The 17,840-nt window shown below is 43.8% G+C and overlaps 2 protein-coding genes across 3 annotated transcripts in view; one reads left to right on the forward strand and one right to left on the reverse strand.

Annotated features, from left to right (window-relative positions):
- The window catches only part of LOC126865951 (acetylcholine receptor subunit alpha-like 1), a 162,381-nt gene extending 161,491 nt beyond the window's left edge, over positions 1–890 (reverse strand). Inside the window, exon 1 of the mRNA XM_050618920.1 lies at positions 750–890. The gene's annotated coding sequence lies outside the window, so the exon portion shown is untranslated. The remainder of the gene's footprint in view (positions 1–749) is intronic.
- Positions 891–1,150: 260 nt separating this feature from the next.
- Positions 1,151–17,794, forward strand: LOC126865952 (acetylcholine receptor subunit alpha-L1). Of its 2 annotated transcripts, none has more exons than XM_050618921.1 (9): positions 1,151–1,297; positions 11,885–13,933; positions 14,601–14,831; positions 14,949–14,993; positions 15,066–15,175; positions 15,261–15,441; positions 15,512–16,214; positions 16,733–16,941; positions 17,012–17,794. In XM_050618921.1, the coding sequence occupies exons 3-9, from the start codon at positions 14,652–14,654 to the stop codon at positions 17,216–17,218; spliced, it is 1,635 nt and encodes a 544-aa protein (XP_050474878.1). In that variant the 5' UTR covers positions 1,151–1,297; positions 11,885–13,933; positions 14,601–14,651; the 3' UTR covers positions 17,219–17,794. The 2 variants fall into 2 exon arrangements, with proteins under 2 accessions (XP_050474878.1, XP_050474879.1); XM_050618922.1 differs by having other exon boundaries at positions 15,512–16,205.
- Positions 17,795–17,840: the final 46 nt, after the last annotated feature.

Consider the following 17,840-nt stretch of genomic DNA (forward strand, 5'->3'; position numbering starts at 1 on the left):
CGATTATTTGTCTATCAAACGAGAAAAGTTACGTTTTAACGTTCCACCCTATCAAAGTCGAGGGGGAGAAGAATTTAATTATACGCTTTTGTTTTACTCGCGAGGGCGAACACGTGACAACAATAACACTCTTAATTATTCACATCGACTAATTAAATTAAATCACACATGCGTTCTGAACATCTCACGACCGTACAATTGTCGCGAAATTTCCGTCGTCGCGACTTTTTCATTTATTCGTGGAAATGGAACGCTTCTGGCGTTTTGCTATTGTTACATTAAGGGCAATTGCTTCGCTTTGGACATTGTAAGGGGTTCATTGACATGTTCCAGCGAGGACGATCATATATTTCTACCTATGAAAATAAAAAACAAAACAAAAGCTGAAAGTTTGATCGGAAGAAACAATAACGAAAATATGTTGTACGAAGAACGTAAACACGTACGTAAATATACATAGTCAGCGTCATTCCATACGCGAACAAAAACATGGTAAATTTAAAACGTTCGCGAGAAAGGCTGTACTCTTGGATTGAATGTTTCCAAGACGAACTAAACAAAACCATTATTAAGAAGATGACTAAAAATCCGAGTTTAAAAGGAGAGTAGAAATGATCGAAAAACACGGACCTGAAGAAGATGGGCGATGACGTGTAGAGTCGGTTAAACACGCGAGGCTTAACGAGTCCAACGTGACACGGTGCAAGTGGAACGTCTAAAGAGAGGAATGTAAAATAAAGTAGACTCACGTTGCTCTGCCGGCGGGTGGGCACATTGCCCGCGGGCGTCGATGAGGAGTAACGGTGAAGGACGAGCTACCGTATCCCAGGCTTGCTGTGTAGGGAGCACGAGGACTTGGTGCGCCGTGCCGATTTACCCGCAGCAGTCCCCAGTCCTCGTCGCGTGGCCGTGGCGCACCCGCACATATCCCCCACGTACTCGACGTCGTGGTCGTAGTAGCTGCTGTCGCCGGTGCCGTCGCCGCCGCCGCCGTGACCGTCGTCGCGTCGTAGGTACTCGTCGTCGTAAACGCGTCGCGCGTCAAGCCAAAGACGTAACCGCGGTTGTCGTCGTGGTCGTGGTCGTGGCCAGTCACCGGGGGACCGTCACCGAGACGCGCGCGAATACCAGCCCTCGTAGCTAGCCGAGAGTCGACCGCACTGCGGGTACGCGGCTATCGAAACGAGGAACCGGCCGGCCGGCACTAGCAGACCTGCTAACCCGTCACACGAAGGATCGGTAGACGGCACACCAACACACCAACACCCACCAGAGGACCACGCAGCACCACCGATAGGTAAGATAGACGATAATAGCCCCGAGAAGAGATCCGGACGGCACAACAACAGCACTGATACTAACGAGTAACGAGACACCGTACGACACGCGTTACCTACGCGCTACCAGGCCTTCGATGGCCCGAGACCGTACGAGCCAGCTACTACAGCACCGCCGTCTACTACAACTACTGCCAGCATGAGCGTACGAGCTAGAATCATCATCAACATCGACTGCAAGCCGCTAGCGATAATAAGCTTTCCCTTCCCCATCAGGCTCGTCGTTGTTTTCATCGACTGCGTTGTTTTCCTCTGCGATACTTCTGCCACGTTCTTCCTCGTCGTCTTGGTCGTACTCGTCGTAATCGTCAGCGTGCTGCGAGTCGTTGAGACCGTCGTCCTGATCACGCTCGAGCCGTTCGTTCGCAACCTGTTCGTTCTTTTGGGCGACGATGCGTTCGTCATGGTTCTACGGCAGAAATCCGACGGTACGATCCAACTTGCCATAACCGGCGGGATCTAACGGCTCCTACCAGCCGCCAGCTCCACGACTGCGGATTTCGGCCTCCTCCGCCTCCTCTTCTGCCTGCTTCTCCTCGTATCCCTTCGACACGAACTTGCACCTTACGATGCGATGCGACAACCACGATCCCGATTCGAGGATCCACCGGATCGCTGCGAACCACCGCGACCACGACACCCTGCTCCTTCCTCCTTTTCCTCTTTCTTTTCTTTCTATCCGACCAACTTTCTACCGCCCGCGGACTCGAATCATTCGCTGGCGATGATACAGCACGCGCGGCAGCCCGCATAAGCGGCGACCGCCTCTTCCACGAGGCTGACGACGATCATTCACCGCTCGGAGCACCCACCACTACACCACTACCACCACCACTACCATCACTATCGGCCACCGCCACCCTGAAGCCACGCTGACCTCCTACCGACTTTCGTCTCCTCGACACACCTTTCTCTTCCTCCTTCCTCTCCCTCTCTTCCACCTTTTCTGTCCGTTTCTCCGCGATATATACGTACATACGTGCACCGCGTCTAGCCAACCAAACGGAAGGCTGCTATTTCAGCCGTGTCGATCGTTTCGACTAGCCTCCAACACCGCTCCGACTCTTTCATGATTCTTGTTCTCGTCGTGCTTTCGACTTTGCTCGTTCGTGAAGAATCCCACCGCGTTCCACGCCACCGTACTCTCACCACACACTGCTAACAACAGTAACGGCAGCAGCAGCAGCAGCAAGAGTAGCAGCAGCAGCAGCAACAGCAGCAGTAGTAGTAGTAGTAGTAGTAGTAGTATCAGCAGCAGCAGCAGCTTAGCCACCGAAATCTAGCGTCTCCTCACCGCGAAGCTGCGCTGCCTCCGTTCCTTCCGTTTCCTCGAATACGAATGCTGGCAGCTGGCTCGCCGTGTTCCTGTTCCCGATCCCGTTCCCGTTCCCGTTCTCGCTCCCGTCACCGCACGTACGTCTGTATATGTGGCCGTTGCTCCGTTTCCCTTTAGATCTTGCTGGCGTGCGTGCTTACGCGCGTGTACGTGGTTAGGCGCGTGTCGATCAGTCACAGTAGAGTCAGTCACTTCACTCACTCACTCGATGCGCGCGTTCTCTCGATCCTTGCACCGCTGCGGGTCCTGCACCAGGGAGTCGTGTCGGTGCAGCAGGCACTCCCAGGACGTGTCTCTCTCTCTCTGGCAATGTTCCGACCGAGCAACCCACCTTAGCACTGACGCTCTGCCCGTTCCGAGGGTGGAAAGAGGAGGAGGAGAAGTGGGACGGGGGGGTGTTGTGGCGAGCCGTATCTCTCTCTCTTGCTTGCTCTCGTTCGCGCATTCGACCCTCTTCGCTCGTTCTTCTCCCTCCTGCCGTGCCCGCCGCTTCTTCTCTTTCGCTCGTTCGCCGCCTCGCTCGCTATACTCGACGCTTAGAGTCTCTCTCCGGTTAGAGCCCCACCGCACAAGCCACCCTGCGCCCCGGGAGCCAATACCAACCCATGTGGAAGCCCCGACGCGAGACGCTGGCGATGACTTGCGAAGTCGACCGAACGTACCCGAACCGCCGCCACCCCTGCGCGTAACCACCGCCGCTCGCTGCTATCCTCTCTCGCTCGTGCTCGCTTTCGTCCTCTCTCGCGCGATCGTGTACAACGACCGTGATCCCCCACCAGCCAGGTGCCGCCCCTGAAAGCTTGCGAAGCCCGCAAAACACGACGCGCGGCCATGTGGCAGCACCGACAGGACCGGCTACGAAAAGCTCCGAACTATTCCGAGCTTCCACGAGCCTACCCCGAGAGAACGCGAGACCATGTGGAAACCTCGAGGCGGCGACGCGCGGACAGACTTGTAAGCTACTCCGTTCTTCCGTCCTTTCGTCCTGTTCGCTATCCAGATTCATAGCGAATCAAAAGCTTATCCAATCGAAACTTTTGATAGAATGGAATCTCGATTCTAGATAGCTTCCCTTAAGCTCTATTTCTCTCTCCCTCTCTCTCTCTCGTAGCGATGAGAAACATTATTGTTATCGTTATTCTTATATAAATAGCCAGTGGTGGGAAAGAAGAAGATGCAAACACCATAAACATCGATTGTATCCTATTTAATCTGTATAAATTTTAGGATCCTGAAGGATCGGATAGAGAAGGATCTCTGCCGAGAATTTTCTCGAAATAGATACGTCCGATGCACGGCACTGTGCACGACCCTCGCCGAGCATCGACGAACGGTCCTGTCTCTCTCTCTCTCTCTCTCTCTCTCTCTCTCTCCCTCTCTCCCTCTCTCCCTCTCAACTCCCTTCCCTATCTGCCCCGTGCTTTTCGCTCCACTTGTATGTGTTCAGCATCTCGCCTACCCTCTGTCCTTCCTCGTTGCTGTTCTCTCCACGAGGTATCCCAGTCGATACTGACACTGGCGGTGCGAGGTCGACTCGTCAGAGGGTGCTGAACGGAGTGCAGAAGCAGCAAAGGGGCTCGGGGTAGTTAGGAAAAAAGAGAGAATGCTTTACGTTACTCTCGTCGTTCTCTTTTCCCTCCTTTTCCCCATTATTTCCCTTCGTTTCTCTGTTCCCCTTTTTCTCTCTCGTGAGCTATCCCTCCCTTTATTCCTGTTAAAATTGTACAATAGAAACGAAGCCTTATCCGATGCGGACATATCGGACATAGCCTCCGCAGTCTCTGTCTTCCTTTCTTCGCCGTATTTTTGCTCGTTTCTCGCGTCTCTGCGCCCTTCTATCCTCGAGTCCTTCGCCGTTGACGAGCTCAAAATTGTTACGTTTCGTGAAGCGGCGAGAGGATTTTCCGAGATCTCCGCCGCTAAAGGGCAAAGACGTTAATGGGTCAGCCGTATGAATGGATATCGTTATCGATGATCGTAGCAGAACGCGTAATCGTCCGTGAAAGGCGACGCTGATAAATAAAGTTTCTAAGCATCCACCGTAGACGCGATAGATGAAAACTGACAGATTTCGATAGTCGCGTTAACGTCGAATTAAGGGATAACGTTACGATTTCGTTCGGGTGTAATTCTTTCGATTTTAAGCCCCTTTGTCGAAAGCTGGGAAAACTGCATCGTGATATCACAGCTTGGAATAATATGAAATCTACGGGGCTTTGTTGTACACGCGAGGCAGAGTAATGAAACGATACGCAGCGGCAATTTGCGCGGATTAACCGCTGCCAGAAGCACGAGATCTTGTACCGCGCAACAAGGGAAAAAAGAAACGAGAAGATAGAAAACGAAACGTTTTATTGAATTATTAAGAGCGCAAAAGGAAAGTGCATTAATGCCGCGTCGGTGGTGAGCTAAGACCGAAATGAAACGATACAAATCGAAATGTACCGTTGTAACTTGTTGAGCAAGCGACGAGAACGCGTCAAGTGGCTGGATATTGACTGAGATCTGTTTACGCGAGGACTCGAGATCTCTTCCACGCGTTTCACCCGCCCCGAGAATAAAACGGCGGCTTTCCACTGCTTTTGCTTGACCCGTTCGATCTCCCGTGGTCATAATATACATTGTATATTATATACAGCGGTGAGTTTCGGAAGGGGCAAGAGTCATTTAAGTCCGACACCAAATCCATCGAAACTGAACGATCCCGTAATTGCGTTGCACGATGGATATAATAGCTAAAAGTAAATAGCGAGAGGGTGGAGAAATAGTTAACGAGAGTTTCGCCGTGATATAAGGGAAGCATAAATGCGAGCAGGCAGGCGGCGATCGGTTCTCGATACGTTTCAAATTTTCCAGCGAAATATTCGCGTAATCGTGGATCGCAGAGGCTACCGTTAATAGGAGCGAAACGGGTCAAATCGAGGAAAATATGTGACAAGCGCGTACACGTAAATGCAGCTAGGTACGCGAGACAACCTCAGATATGCGGTAGTCCGTTGTACGCTGGTCTGATGGGGTATGTGTAAGGTATTTCCGGGAACCTCCGATCTACAGGGATTCTCCAAAATAAACGGGTATGCGTGAAGTTCTTGTTTCGGGGCGCAGACGCCGGAATTCCTCGAGGGTTGCCGCGTTCTGCATTGCCTTTGGACAACGCGAACACGCCCTATTCGAGGCTGACTAGGCTGTAGTAACGAAAATTCGACGGAATTCGAAACTGTTCGCGTATCCAATAGGCATTCGCGAGTACGTGCACGCGAGCGTAACGCTCATACAGGCTCGACGAAACGAGCATTACCGATGCACATGGCGATATCAATAATTCATGCGTCGGATAGCCGATCGGTGACCGACTGGCATGTGCGTCTACGGTCCATAAATTGATTCGTTATATTTGAAGGTGTCAGAGGATAATCTAAACGATCTCCTCTAGTTATGTCGTCAATTTACGCATCCTAGGAATCCCCCTAGAACAGAGCAATTTCACTCTATGACCCCATTACCACCAATTGACGATTTCATGACAGGATACGCGATTATTGTTTTCGATAATATTATAAAAATGGAAGTAAGTGCCGCGTTTACTACTTTCCGAATGGAAATAGGAATAAGAATCGTAAAATATTCTTTTGATTTCCCGGGGAAAGACAACCGTAGACGAGAGTTTTTGTTTCTTTCAACGAAGAGAAAATATGCATTTGATTCCCTTCTTCTTTTTCTTTTTGGATGGTTACGGATCTTCTTTAGTTCTGCCGTGAATTTACGGACTTCAAGAGTCTCTTTAGAATAGATCGATTCCACTTCACAATTTCAATTGCAGCAACCGAGAACCGAATATACATATTTCCCTTCTCCTTTTTCTTTTTCCACCGGTACGAGTATCTTGTGAAATTTCGCTTGTGAAAAAGCCCGTATATCCCACTAATGCCGATGCGTTTTTAAAAGAGTACAGAACATTAAGGCGCACCGTAACCTCCTAATGCCTTGCGAAAATTGAAACAACCCACTACTACACGCCACGTGCCAGCTACTGGACGTATTTCCCAAAGGTGTTCTCAATCCAAAAGACAGATAACCTGCCTTCGAATATCGACATCCTAGGATTTGCTCACGCATTCGATATCCTTATCCGAAAGTATAGTCACTTAACCACCTCTGGACAATTGTATAAGACTGCAAGAAACTATCTCTTGGCGTATCATTCAGTGCACATACATATATTAGGTTGTCCGAAAAGTTTCTTTCGTTTTATGAGGAAATAATAGACGCACAACGATTTTTCTTTTATATTATTTTGTCAAATTACGTACGATCCATTTTGTTATGTTGAGATAAGCACCGCGACAGTTCACAGACCTGGTTTCACGTTTATATAAAGGTGCACTGTTGTAATAAACACGTTTGCGAAAGAAGGACACTTTTCGGACAAACTAATACATATGAATAGATTAGTAACAATGCAGTACATAATTTAGTTTTGTCATATAATAATAATAATAATAATAATAATAATAATAATAATAATAATAATAATAATAATAATAATAATAATAATAATAATAATAATAATAATAATAATAATAATAATAATAATAATAATAATAATAATAATAGTAATAATAGTAGTAATAATAATAATAATAATAATAATAATAATAATAATAATAATAATAATATATGCACAACCTGGTGTAATTCATAAGTTAAACTGATCTTCTAAATAATTTTTCTTAGATACGATACTTATTACTACGTATTTCATTAGCGGTACGCGATATAATTAACAAACGTACAGTTGGAAGTGGCGCGATGGCAAGTTACGATAACAGTGTTACTAAATTTAGGCGAAACTTGTGGATTAAAGAACGGCACAATGTGACGCTAATGTATAATATTGCAAGCCGTATACCGTCGTGGCCCACTTACACAAATAAATTCCTTTTGAATATTGATTCCTCATTGCGGTTGTTGCGGCTCTTGTACACCACTGCCAGATAATAGAACCGTGACTGTTTTCGAATTTGCCTGGCAGCATCAGGCAGACGTATTTGCAACCACTAACGAGCACACGAATACGCCCTACACTCCCCCGTTTAATTTGTAATATATAAGTTTATAACAAATCCAAACGCCAGGAAATCGCGTATGGTCGGAGCTCGTACATTAATTCCACCACAATAACGAATAATCCCTATTAGAATTAATTAAAAGGTAGTCGCTGTCATTGGAAAATAGCAGCTTAGCAGAAATTTCTATTCGTCGATTGTTCGTCCAGCATTACTCCATAACTCACGCATTTCAGTTTATATGTTATTATATAATGTTATCGCGAATATCCAAATACTACCGAAATGATATAACACCGTGAGACCACTTTGTCAATTAAAATTGTGAGGCGATGAATTGGTCGAAAGAGACTATTTTATGTTTCAGATGCTATGTAAAACGAACGAAATTTCGCAACTAAATTTTACAGATTATACGTTATTTAATTACCTTATTCGATGAAAACGTTACGCTGTCAGGTGAGATGTATAATGTATGATGCAGAATAATTGTTTGGAAGCGAAGAAAGTAGAAAGCAGAAATTAAAATCTAACATAAATGGCTACAAGTCGAAATCGAAATCGAACGAATAAATTTTGTTAGAAAAATGAAACGAATGCTGAAATAATTCACAAAACCAGGGAAATATCGAAGAGATCTAAGGAGAGGAAAAAGTAAACGAAATTAACCGAGGATAAACGTTTACTTCAGTAGAGTGGCTAGTCCGTAAGTTTTTTCGAGATTCAAATTCGTCCTGGTTTATGGCTCCACGATCGTTCGCTATTCGGTTTAGCTATATCGGCAAAGGACGATCGATAACCCTCAAATTAGATGCACCGTGTAAATAACGATCTCTCGCCTGCTTTATCCACGTATACAATTACTCGCGCAATACGATAACGTTGAAAGAAGATATCGCGAAAGAAATGGAAGAATTATTCCAGGCAAAGAATAAATTTGTTATTCCATGATATACATTCCAACGCAGTAGTCGGATTTACAAAGCAGCTGGTCGTGCGCCCCACTACCTCATTCCACGTAGTTGCACCACATTATTCCCAACGCGGCTACGAATCTCCCCTGCTTCTTGTCTCCCTCTATAATAATGTTTCCTGGGGCTGCAAGTTTTTTTCTCTACTCCCAGTCTTCGCTTTGTCTTCTACCGACCGCCAGGCCTCGTGAGACTCAACATCTTGTTTCAACGTTACTGGAAGATCAGAATTCCAGCGAACGATGTGACAGACGGACCGAGATATTCTCGCGGGAACTCGAATGGACAAGAAGGGGAAAAGTCGACGACTACCGGCTGAAGGTAGGCTATGAGAGAGAAAAGACAGAAGGTGAACCGAGTTGGTTCCCCGTCTGGCACATTCATTTTTCTCGTTCTGCACGAGTCGGCGTTTGAAACGAAAACCCTCGAAATTTGAAGGAAGAACTCTTCCCGATCAACTATGATACCATTACTCTGCTACTTGTCTATTGCTCCAACATTGCACCGTATTCGGTGACGCGAAGACGCATCGTGTCGCATCGGTCCCAAATAATGCGGTAAAAGGCGAGGGGGGCCGAGCCGTGCTCGTGAAGTTGTAACTGGCGTAGTACGTATTATGTACAATAAAGTACCGACTAGTGCAAGTTATATAGGAACATCTTGGAAAATGGCAACAACAACGACTCGGTTTGACACCGGTACGAATCGTACAATGGTCGCTCGAGATACGAAACTCGAAAAAATACGCGGTTCTTCGAAAGTTCTGCGACATAGCTGCACCGTGTACAGCGATGGGAATAATACCAAGCTAAAGGTTCATGGAAATTTATGTCAGTTTCTATCTCCCCGGCCGCGAATCATTCTTCGGTCACTGGCAATATTTATCTGCTGCAAATCACAAGAAGAACGAGATACGTGTCGCGCGATAGATGAGTAATTTCGCACTGAGTCATTTAATCTTTATTCTCGGATACGACGATGCACGGGGTCGAGACGATATACACGTTCGTTATACTTTCGCGATTTATGTACTAACAGGTCAAGCGTTAATTATCGAGAGGGAATCCTACGAGACCGGTTTATGTAGAGCGACCTGAAAATCACCGATGAAATTAAAGTAGATAATCTTCTATGGATAACGTAAATTAAAACGACTAAATAATATGTATTTTAATAGTTAACGAATACGCGGCTGTTATTAACCTTTGAAACCCGTGTTCTGTGTGCAGCGATACGCGTACTCGTCCGTAACAATCTCTGAAAGGAATTCCAAAGAGAATTCCTGCCGGTGAACGAACAACGCGGATTGCAACGATGCCAGAAACCCCTGGCTTCGGCGCAAGCCGGCAAATTACAAGAACAAATGTCGTTTCTTGAGCAATGCGGCTAACAATTCCTACAGAAAGAGATAGAAATACATATAGATAGACAGTGTGTGTGTGTGAGAGAAAGAGAGAGAGTGAGAGAGCGAGATAAAGGAATAACTGGTTCAAACTAAGTTCACGGGGGCAGCTAAGAATTAAAAGTGTTATCACAACACTAACGCGGACTACGGGAATATAGAATGATCAGCCGAGCATGAGGCGTAACGACGAGAGTGTAGCTTCTGAATGGTGTTGCTATATGTATACCGGGTGTTCCGAAAGGGGTCACCATAATTTACAGAGCGCGCGCAAACACTCATTTAAACTTCAACACGCCTTGACCATTATCCTAGGTTTAGGGACGTGGCAAAGGGAGGGAAGCGAAGGAAGGTGGTGGTAAAGAGAAGGAAGAAGAGAGGAAGTGAGAAAGAGAGAGAGAGAAAGCAACGACCAACTGTTCACAGTGCGACAGGAGAATCTAACAACGAACTATAATGGGATTTCAGCTTATCTCGCGGCCCTGAGAATTTTCCCGTAGTAGGAAAGCGAGGGAACATGTAACAGGGTAAAGGATAGAAGGTTGCTTGATGCGTGACACCACATTAATTACTGGTATGTTCCAAGAACCAACCAATTTCGAGACTTGCCCATACACTAGCTACCTGCCTTTCGATCCCTTCTCTCTGAACTATGTTCAAATTGTGTGCATTGCATCCCCTTTTACTTCATCGCTATGATATCCTTGTTCTCGCGCTTCTTCCCACCTTTCCGCCTCCCTCTCTCTAAACCTCTTGAATAAGGAGGAAGTCTCTTTAATCCTCTTTCGTTTCTCCGGTATAATCTACTTCGCGTAACTCGCAGAAATTTCAAACACCCTCTTACATTTTACAACATTCGATACGAATAACGAACAAAAGGGGAACTCAACGAATTGTTACTTCTACCTGTACCCGTACGTGATCAACGAAAGGTAGCAAGAATACGAGCAGTAAAAGCTAGAGTGGAGGACGACGAAAGAACAGCAAGTAGAAAAAATACGTTGCATATTAAGGGTAATTGATATTAATATAAACCGAACCGTATTATTAAATGAACACAGGAATGGTTCATTAATAAAACTGAGAAACATAATAAAAAGCAAACTACGGAAAAAGAAGATTGTATGAATTATATACTGCATTATTCCATGATATTTCCTAGAAAGAGGAAGAAGAAGAAAAAGAAGAAGAAAAGGGATTGTATCTTACTCAAGAAACAACATCTCTTAGACATTCTTATTCCACTCTAAAACAGTTGTAAGAAAGCGCGAAGCATATAGCGTAAAATACTTCGGAACGCCTTCGGATAAGATCCTATGTTTGGGCGCGTGTACGTACACATCCATACCGATGCTTTTAACCAAATGCATGTTTCACGAGAAACGTGTCATGGCGCGAGAGCAGACTTTTTTCCCACCGGCGAATAATTATTAGTCCTCCATCCCGGGCTGAGGAGCTTCCATCTCGGCGAGTTTCTTCTAACGCGAGCTACCCTTCGGTTCTTACAGCCAGCCAAAATAAATTCCGGATCATCGGCTATCGTGCACAGACGTCGAAACCGCGCGAAATAACTTGCCTCCAAAAAATCTGAAATGCATTCTGCCTGGTCAGGTGTACGTTCGGTGGCATACGACCGAATACGTACGCAGAACATTTCGAACGGTCGGCGCTTTTAAATCGTCCCCGTTTCCTTTCTTTTACCTTCTAGCCGCAGAGTTCTATCGCCGACCAAAAATACAACGTCATAAATTTCCCTTGGTTTACTGTTACAGGATCTTGGCATTAACACTTCAAGTAGCTAAGTAAGGGTGGAAAACGAGTAGAAAGAGCAAGAAAGAGAGATGCGAAGGGATCTGCAACGCATTTCAATGCACCTCGGTACAGAACATATTCCTCAACACATCCAGACGACCTGCCTCCAATACACGTGCAACATGCCACGCGTGTTTCTGTGAGCTTACACGATACGATCGTGCAACTACACGACTGTACGTGGCCGCACACGTGCACGCGTCTACATACAACTTCTACGAGGAAGCTATCCTCTTTCCATGCTGAAAAGTAGCACCGTTCGTTCTGCCTTCCAGCCGGTGCTTCATGACGAAGGATCCCGGAAAAACAGTCACGTTTATCATCGAGTTGGTGCGAGCGCATCGGGGATGAACCTACCGGGAGATATAAGCGCAGTAAGCGCAAGAAAACGGCTCGCGTGTAAAGATAAGATGCTCTAATGTACGAACGTATAATGGTTCATTTCTGTCTACCAAGAAAAATGGTATCGGCCGATGAAAGCGGCCCCTGCCCTAACGAATTCTCGTAAACATACGAGCATTTCCACTACTTGCCGTGCGCGAGCCTCACGACGAAATGTAAACGCGCAGCCGACTGAAAAATAAAAGGATTTCGATGTAACACCAGCGTACGTATCTGCTGACGCGTTTTACGCTGCAATTCAGGATACCTGCTCTCTCTCACAGAGCAAAATTGATTCTCGTTACGAGCAGAATGTTTATTATCATTCTTAAAAGCATGCACAATTTTATCATCCAGTTTCTGTTAAACGTGGTCTGTTTAAAAAGTAACAGTCGCGAATTTTACGTCAGCACAGCGATGTAAATATTTGATCTTTAAGCGTCCGATATCTTACTGTCTTATCAATATTAAAAAAATACTTAAGGACGAACTCTATAAAATGCATTAGCATACGCGTGCATCCGTATGAGGAGACGAGGGCAGTTACCTCGTCTCTGCCACTCGAAAGTGGTCCCCTAGCACGCTTGCTAGTGCTTCGCAACAACGAAACCCGGAATAATAATCTCATTTATCATTATATGCACGAACATTGAAAGAAGAGCCGGCGGTAAAAAAATGTTCATAGAATTAAATTTAAAAAATTAAAACTTTAATGGAACATCGGTCGCTATAGTAAATAGATACCGATAAAATCCATTTTTTTATAAGAAAACCAACGAATAAAAATTAAAAACCTTCCAAGCATCATCTTAACCTAGACCCAAATTCTTTTCCATCGTTCGTCTACCTTTGTAAACTAAATTAGGTAAATTGGCAAACCGGGAAAGAATTTTTCTTTGGCTCGTTGACAAGAGGTGGATACCGGGTCAATTCTATTCTGTCGTTCGATTCACTAACAGACTTCCAGAGGCTAAAATACCGCTTTGATAATATAGTCGGAACAATTTACGTATTTCCAGCGATCAAACCGCTTTCCTCGTGTTCGAAAAATCGAATTCGTTTCGAAGATTGATAACATTGATTTCGCGCTGCGATTATTTACCGATTGACCCGGTGAACGTCGATAGGTGGAAACGGGCGTAAAAAAGGTAGAAAAATTTCGAAGCAGAGAACGAAGAAGGAGCGATTCGAAAGGGCGTAGGAGCATCGAGGAGGCGGAGAGATCGTGCAGAAGCGGCGGACGTGCGCCTCTTTTTCTACTGTCGAGTGCAACGAACAGAACTTGCGCGTCAGGCGTCGGTGAAAACGCGCAAGCACCCTCTGCCACACTGGTGCATGCGCAATGGTGTATTGATCCCAGAAAATCTGAGATGCACGTAACATCATCCAGTGGTCCATTGGCCGTACAGAATGTCATTTCTGTTCTGCGCTCGTCCGGTTTTTCGCGAATGAAACGGGACGCGTCAGTAATGCGAGACCGATCGGCTCCTCGTCGCATTCCTGATTGCCGGTCATCGCACTCACCCAATAATTCGAAGAAACCGCGCTAGATTATGAAAATCGTGAAACACGAGAGAAAATCTTTTAAGAAGAGCGCTCGAGGAGGCTGAAACAAACGGCAATCGCAAGTACGTAATTTTTCGTTCAACTTTCTCGTAAACATTGGTAGATGGAGAAGCATCGATTTTTATAGATCGATAGATACACTTTTATAGGCTTCTTTGTTTCTAATTTTTTGTACTCGATTAACGGACAAGATAATGTGAATTATTTGCTGTAAATTTAACGTATCTTTGCGAAACTATTTATGTTACTTTGTGGTTTAAATTAATTTCAAGAGACACTTTGTCTTAAGCCTGTTTCACGTCCGATTATTCTGAGAAACTGGAAGTAAATTTATGGTGTCAATTTATAGCCAATTAAGAACTTACGCGACTGAAACGCGTGATTATTTCAAAATGAGACTTACACTGACAACGCGATTGTAAATATTGCAAAGTGTGACTGTCCCTATTATTAGAACGTTGACCCGAAGTAACGTATCAAATATTAAAACACCTAATTTATTAACTGAAGCTAATTTTCATAGAAAAATAATACAAACAAACAGCAATTAGCGCAACAGGTTTATAATTTCGCGAAGCAGCTATGCATATATACATGTATTTTACATATATAATCGAGCTACACATATATAATCTGCAGATAGATCATTGAGTTTAAGTCAGCGACGAGTATTTGTTATACGATTAATTCCCGGATTATAATTGTTTGTAACTTTTATATAACAAACAGGATGCCAATTGGACTCGAGTACCGAAACTAGCCAAGAAACATTCACTCGAAATGATACTGCAGGCAATCATCTTGATCCTCTCTGCAAGGATATGCTGCAGCAATCCCGATGCAAAGAGGCTGTACGACGATTTGCTGTCGAATTACAATCGACTGATTCGCCCCGTTTCTAATAACAATGACACCGTAGTCGTTAAACTAGGACTCCGTCTGTCCCAACTCATAGATCTCGTACGTGATCCTTTCATACAATCGATTTCATGTAAAAAAGAAACGTGGTTTTTGAACACCAACGAACATTTATCAAATACAATTTTTAAGTAACGCAATAACATTAAAAATTTACAGAATTTGAAGGATCAAATTCTCACGACGAACGTTTGGCTCGAACACGTAAGTCTTGAATAGTTTAAACAACTATTTGCCAAGTATGTACGTTGCTTAATAAAGACGAACTTTGCCCAGGAATGGCAAGACCACAAATTCCAGTGGGATCCAGCAGAATACGGAGGTGTCACTGAACTCTATGTACCTAGCGAGCACATATGGCTTCCGGACATTGTACTTTACAACAAGTATGTAAGATGAAGCAACCTTATCTCGAGCTTTTCGCATTACCGAGCCTCGCTGAGATAAAATTAAAATAATGATCACTTTCAGTGCGGACGGGGAGTACGGCGTGACTACAATGACAAAAGCTATTCTTCATTACACTGGGAAAGTCCTTTGGACACCTCCAGCAATTTTCAAATCCTCCTGCGAGATAGACGTCCGATACTTTCCATTCGATCAACAAACTTGCTTCATGAAATTCGGTTCATGGACCTATGATGGTATCCAGGTAAATTTCTACGCTAAAGGCTGATAGTTGTAACTAAATAATTTTTCTGGTTTCTCGATACTACGTTCAGATCGACTTGAAACACATTAATCAAAACATGGGAGACAAAGTCGAAGTTGGCATCGATCTTCGCGAGTATTACCCCAGCGTCGAATGGGACATATTGGGAGTACCAGCGGAACGACACAAGAAGTATTATCCCTGCTGCGACGAACCCTATCCTGACATTTTCTTTAACATCACTCTACGTCGAAAAACGCTCTTCTATACGGTGAATCTAATCGTGCCCTGCGTGAGCATCTCTTACTTATCGGTGCTCGCATTTTACCTGCCCGCCGACTCTGGCGAGAAAATCGCCCTCTGCATTAACATTCTCCTATCGCAGACAATGTTTTTCCTCTTGATATCAGAAATCATACCATCCACGTCGCTAGCACTACCGTTGTTAGGCAAATACTTACTTTTCACGATGATTCTAGTCGGTCTTTCGGTAGTTATAACGATCATTATACTAAACGTTCACTATCGTAAACCGAGCACTCATAAAATGGCGCCGTGGGTGAGGAAGATTTTCATAAGAAGATTACCGAAACTCCTTTTAATGAGAGTACCAGATGATCTTCTCAACGATCTTGCCGCGCATAAAATACACGGCAGAGGAAAATCCGGTAAGAAAAGCAAATTCAACGCTGCGGTAGCGGCTGCCGTGCAATCCTCTTCAATAGTCTCTTCACCGGATTCCGCTCGGCACCAACGGATCGGCGGTAGATACCGTAAATTTTCTGTTCTATTAAGTCATTAAGGACCAACGTATATCAACTCGTCATTCCATTTCCATTCTTTTCTTGTTTAATCGTTTTTGTATATCGTTCAATTCTGTTTTTTTAATATTGTGGTTACGAACAACAGTCACAAGAATTTGTTTATACTTTTTCGTTACTATTTCTTCCTTCATCTAGGTCCTATCATTTTACGAAATTTGAAGAAATTGAAGTATCTATAGCGGAGATTCTCAGCCTCTCCATAAATGCTTGCAAACCACCAAACCAAAATTAAGAATATCTTCTTTTTATACTTTTGATTTGTGCAATGAATTTTTATGATATGTCCATTATTCGGTTAAATTATTTGTGGCCTGTTAAAATAATATTTTATTTATACTGTATTTTACTTTATTTATACCTTTCAATAACGTTGCATTTACATACCTTTTCGGTATTATTTTATTGTTTGGTCCTTAATCAAGTAAAAGAAACGAAAATAGCAAGTGTAAGAGGATAATTTTTTTCAGGATGTAATGGATTGCATACAACGTCTGCGCATAACAGATTTCTTGGTGGTATCGGTGGGTATAATGGACTTCCTACAGTTATGTCCGGATTGGATGAGTCTCTGAGCGACGTAACTCCTAGGAAGAAGTATCCTTTCGAACTTGAGAAAGCTTTGCACAATGTTATGTTCATTCAACATCACATACAACGGCAAGACGAGTTTAATGCGGTACGTTTGTATATGTTAGATGAAGAAAGAGATGGTTCTGAAATATACAATCTTCTTTTTTGTTCCACAGGAAGATCAGGATTGGGGTTTCGTAGCAATGGTTCTTGATAGACTTTTTCTGTGGATCTTCACAATAGCTTCGATCGTTGGCACGTTCATCATTCTTTGCGAGGCCCCAGCACTTCGTGACAACACCAAACCAATCGACATGGAGTATTCTTCTGTGGCTCAACAACAATTTCTTCCTCAGGGTGATTTGTTAGAAACTCTCGTATAAAACTTTTAGGAGAAATAGACAGACACTTAAGGAAGCTGAGGTGTTGATTTCACGTATTTCTCATAGGAATTCGTTATAGTACAATACCGCACCAATCAAACATTTTATTTCTGAATTTTTCTTATTCGAACGAATCAACAACCAGTTTCCTCATCGTTTTTATCATAAAATATACAAATTTTCAATAGCATTGCAAATGTCTAAAAGTATGTTTAAGTTGTACTTGATAGTATAATACGTGCACATAGCGAATAAGTGCTCTTGAATAACAATAAACGTGTTAACCGTACCGTTAAAACGATACTGCAATATTATTTGTAGGAATTTTGTAACGTCGATTACGTAGAACGGTGAAAACGGAATATTAATTATCCATCAAAATTTGTGTATAGGGAGAAACATTTTCTGCTCGAATCGATATCTTCCCGAAGAACAATGAAGAAAATTGTTATGTAGTAAATTTTTTCAACTACTAAAATATAAATCAACCTTTTTCATTAAAAATGAAATATATACTCTAACTTGTTCGATATCTTGTATGCCTATAAAAATTAAATAAACGATAATTATAAAGCATTTTATTATTTACTTATAACTGCGTGACTGTACTCTGTCATATTCT

The sequence above is a fragment of the Bombus huntii genome, chromosome 5 (assembly GCF_024542735.1).
Source record: "Bombus huntii isolate Logan2020A chromosome 5, iyBomHunt1.1, whole genome shotgun sequence".
Taxonomy (NCBI): Eukaryota; Metazoa; Arthropoda; class Insecta; order Hymenoptera; family Apidae; genus Bombus; species Bombus huntii.

Excerpts from the sequence above, each read along its gene's own strand:
- LOC126865952 (XM_050618921.1), top strand. The coding sequence starts at position 14,652 with ATGATACTGCAGGCAATCATCTTGATCCTCTCTGCAAGGATATGCTGC. Across the intron at positions 14,832-14,948 it reads TGTCCCAACTCATAGATCTC|AATTTGAAGGATCAAATTCT; the intron begins GTACGTGATCCT and ends AAAAATTTACAG. Across the intron at positions 15,442-15,511 it reads GGACCTATGATGGTATCCAG|ATCGACTTGAAACACATTAA; the intron begins GTAAATTTCTAC and ends TACTACGTTCAG.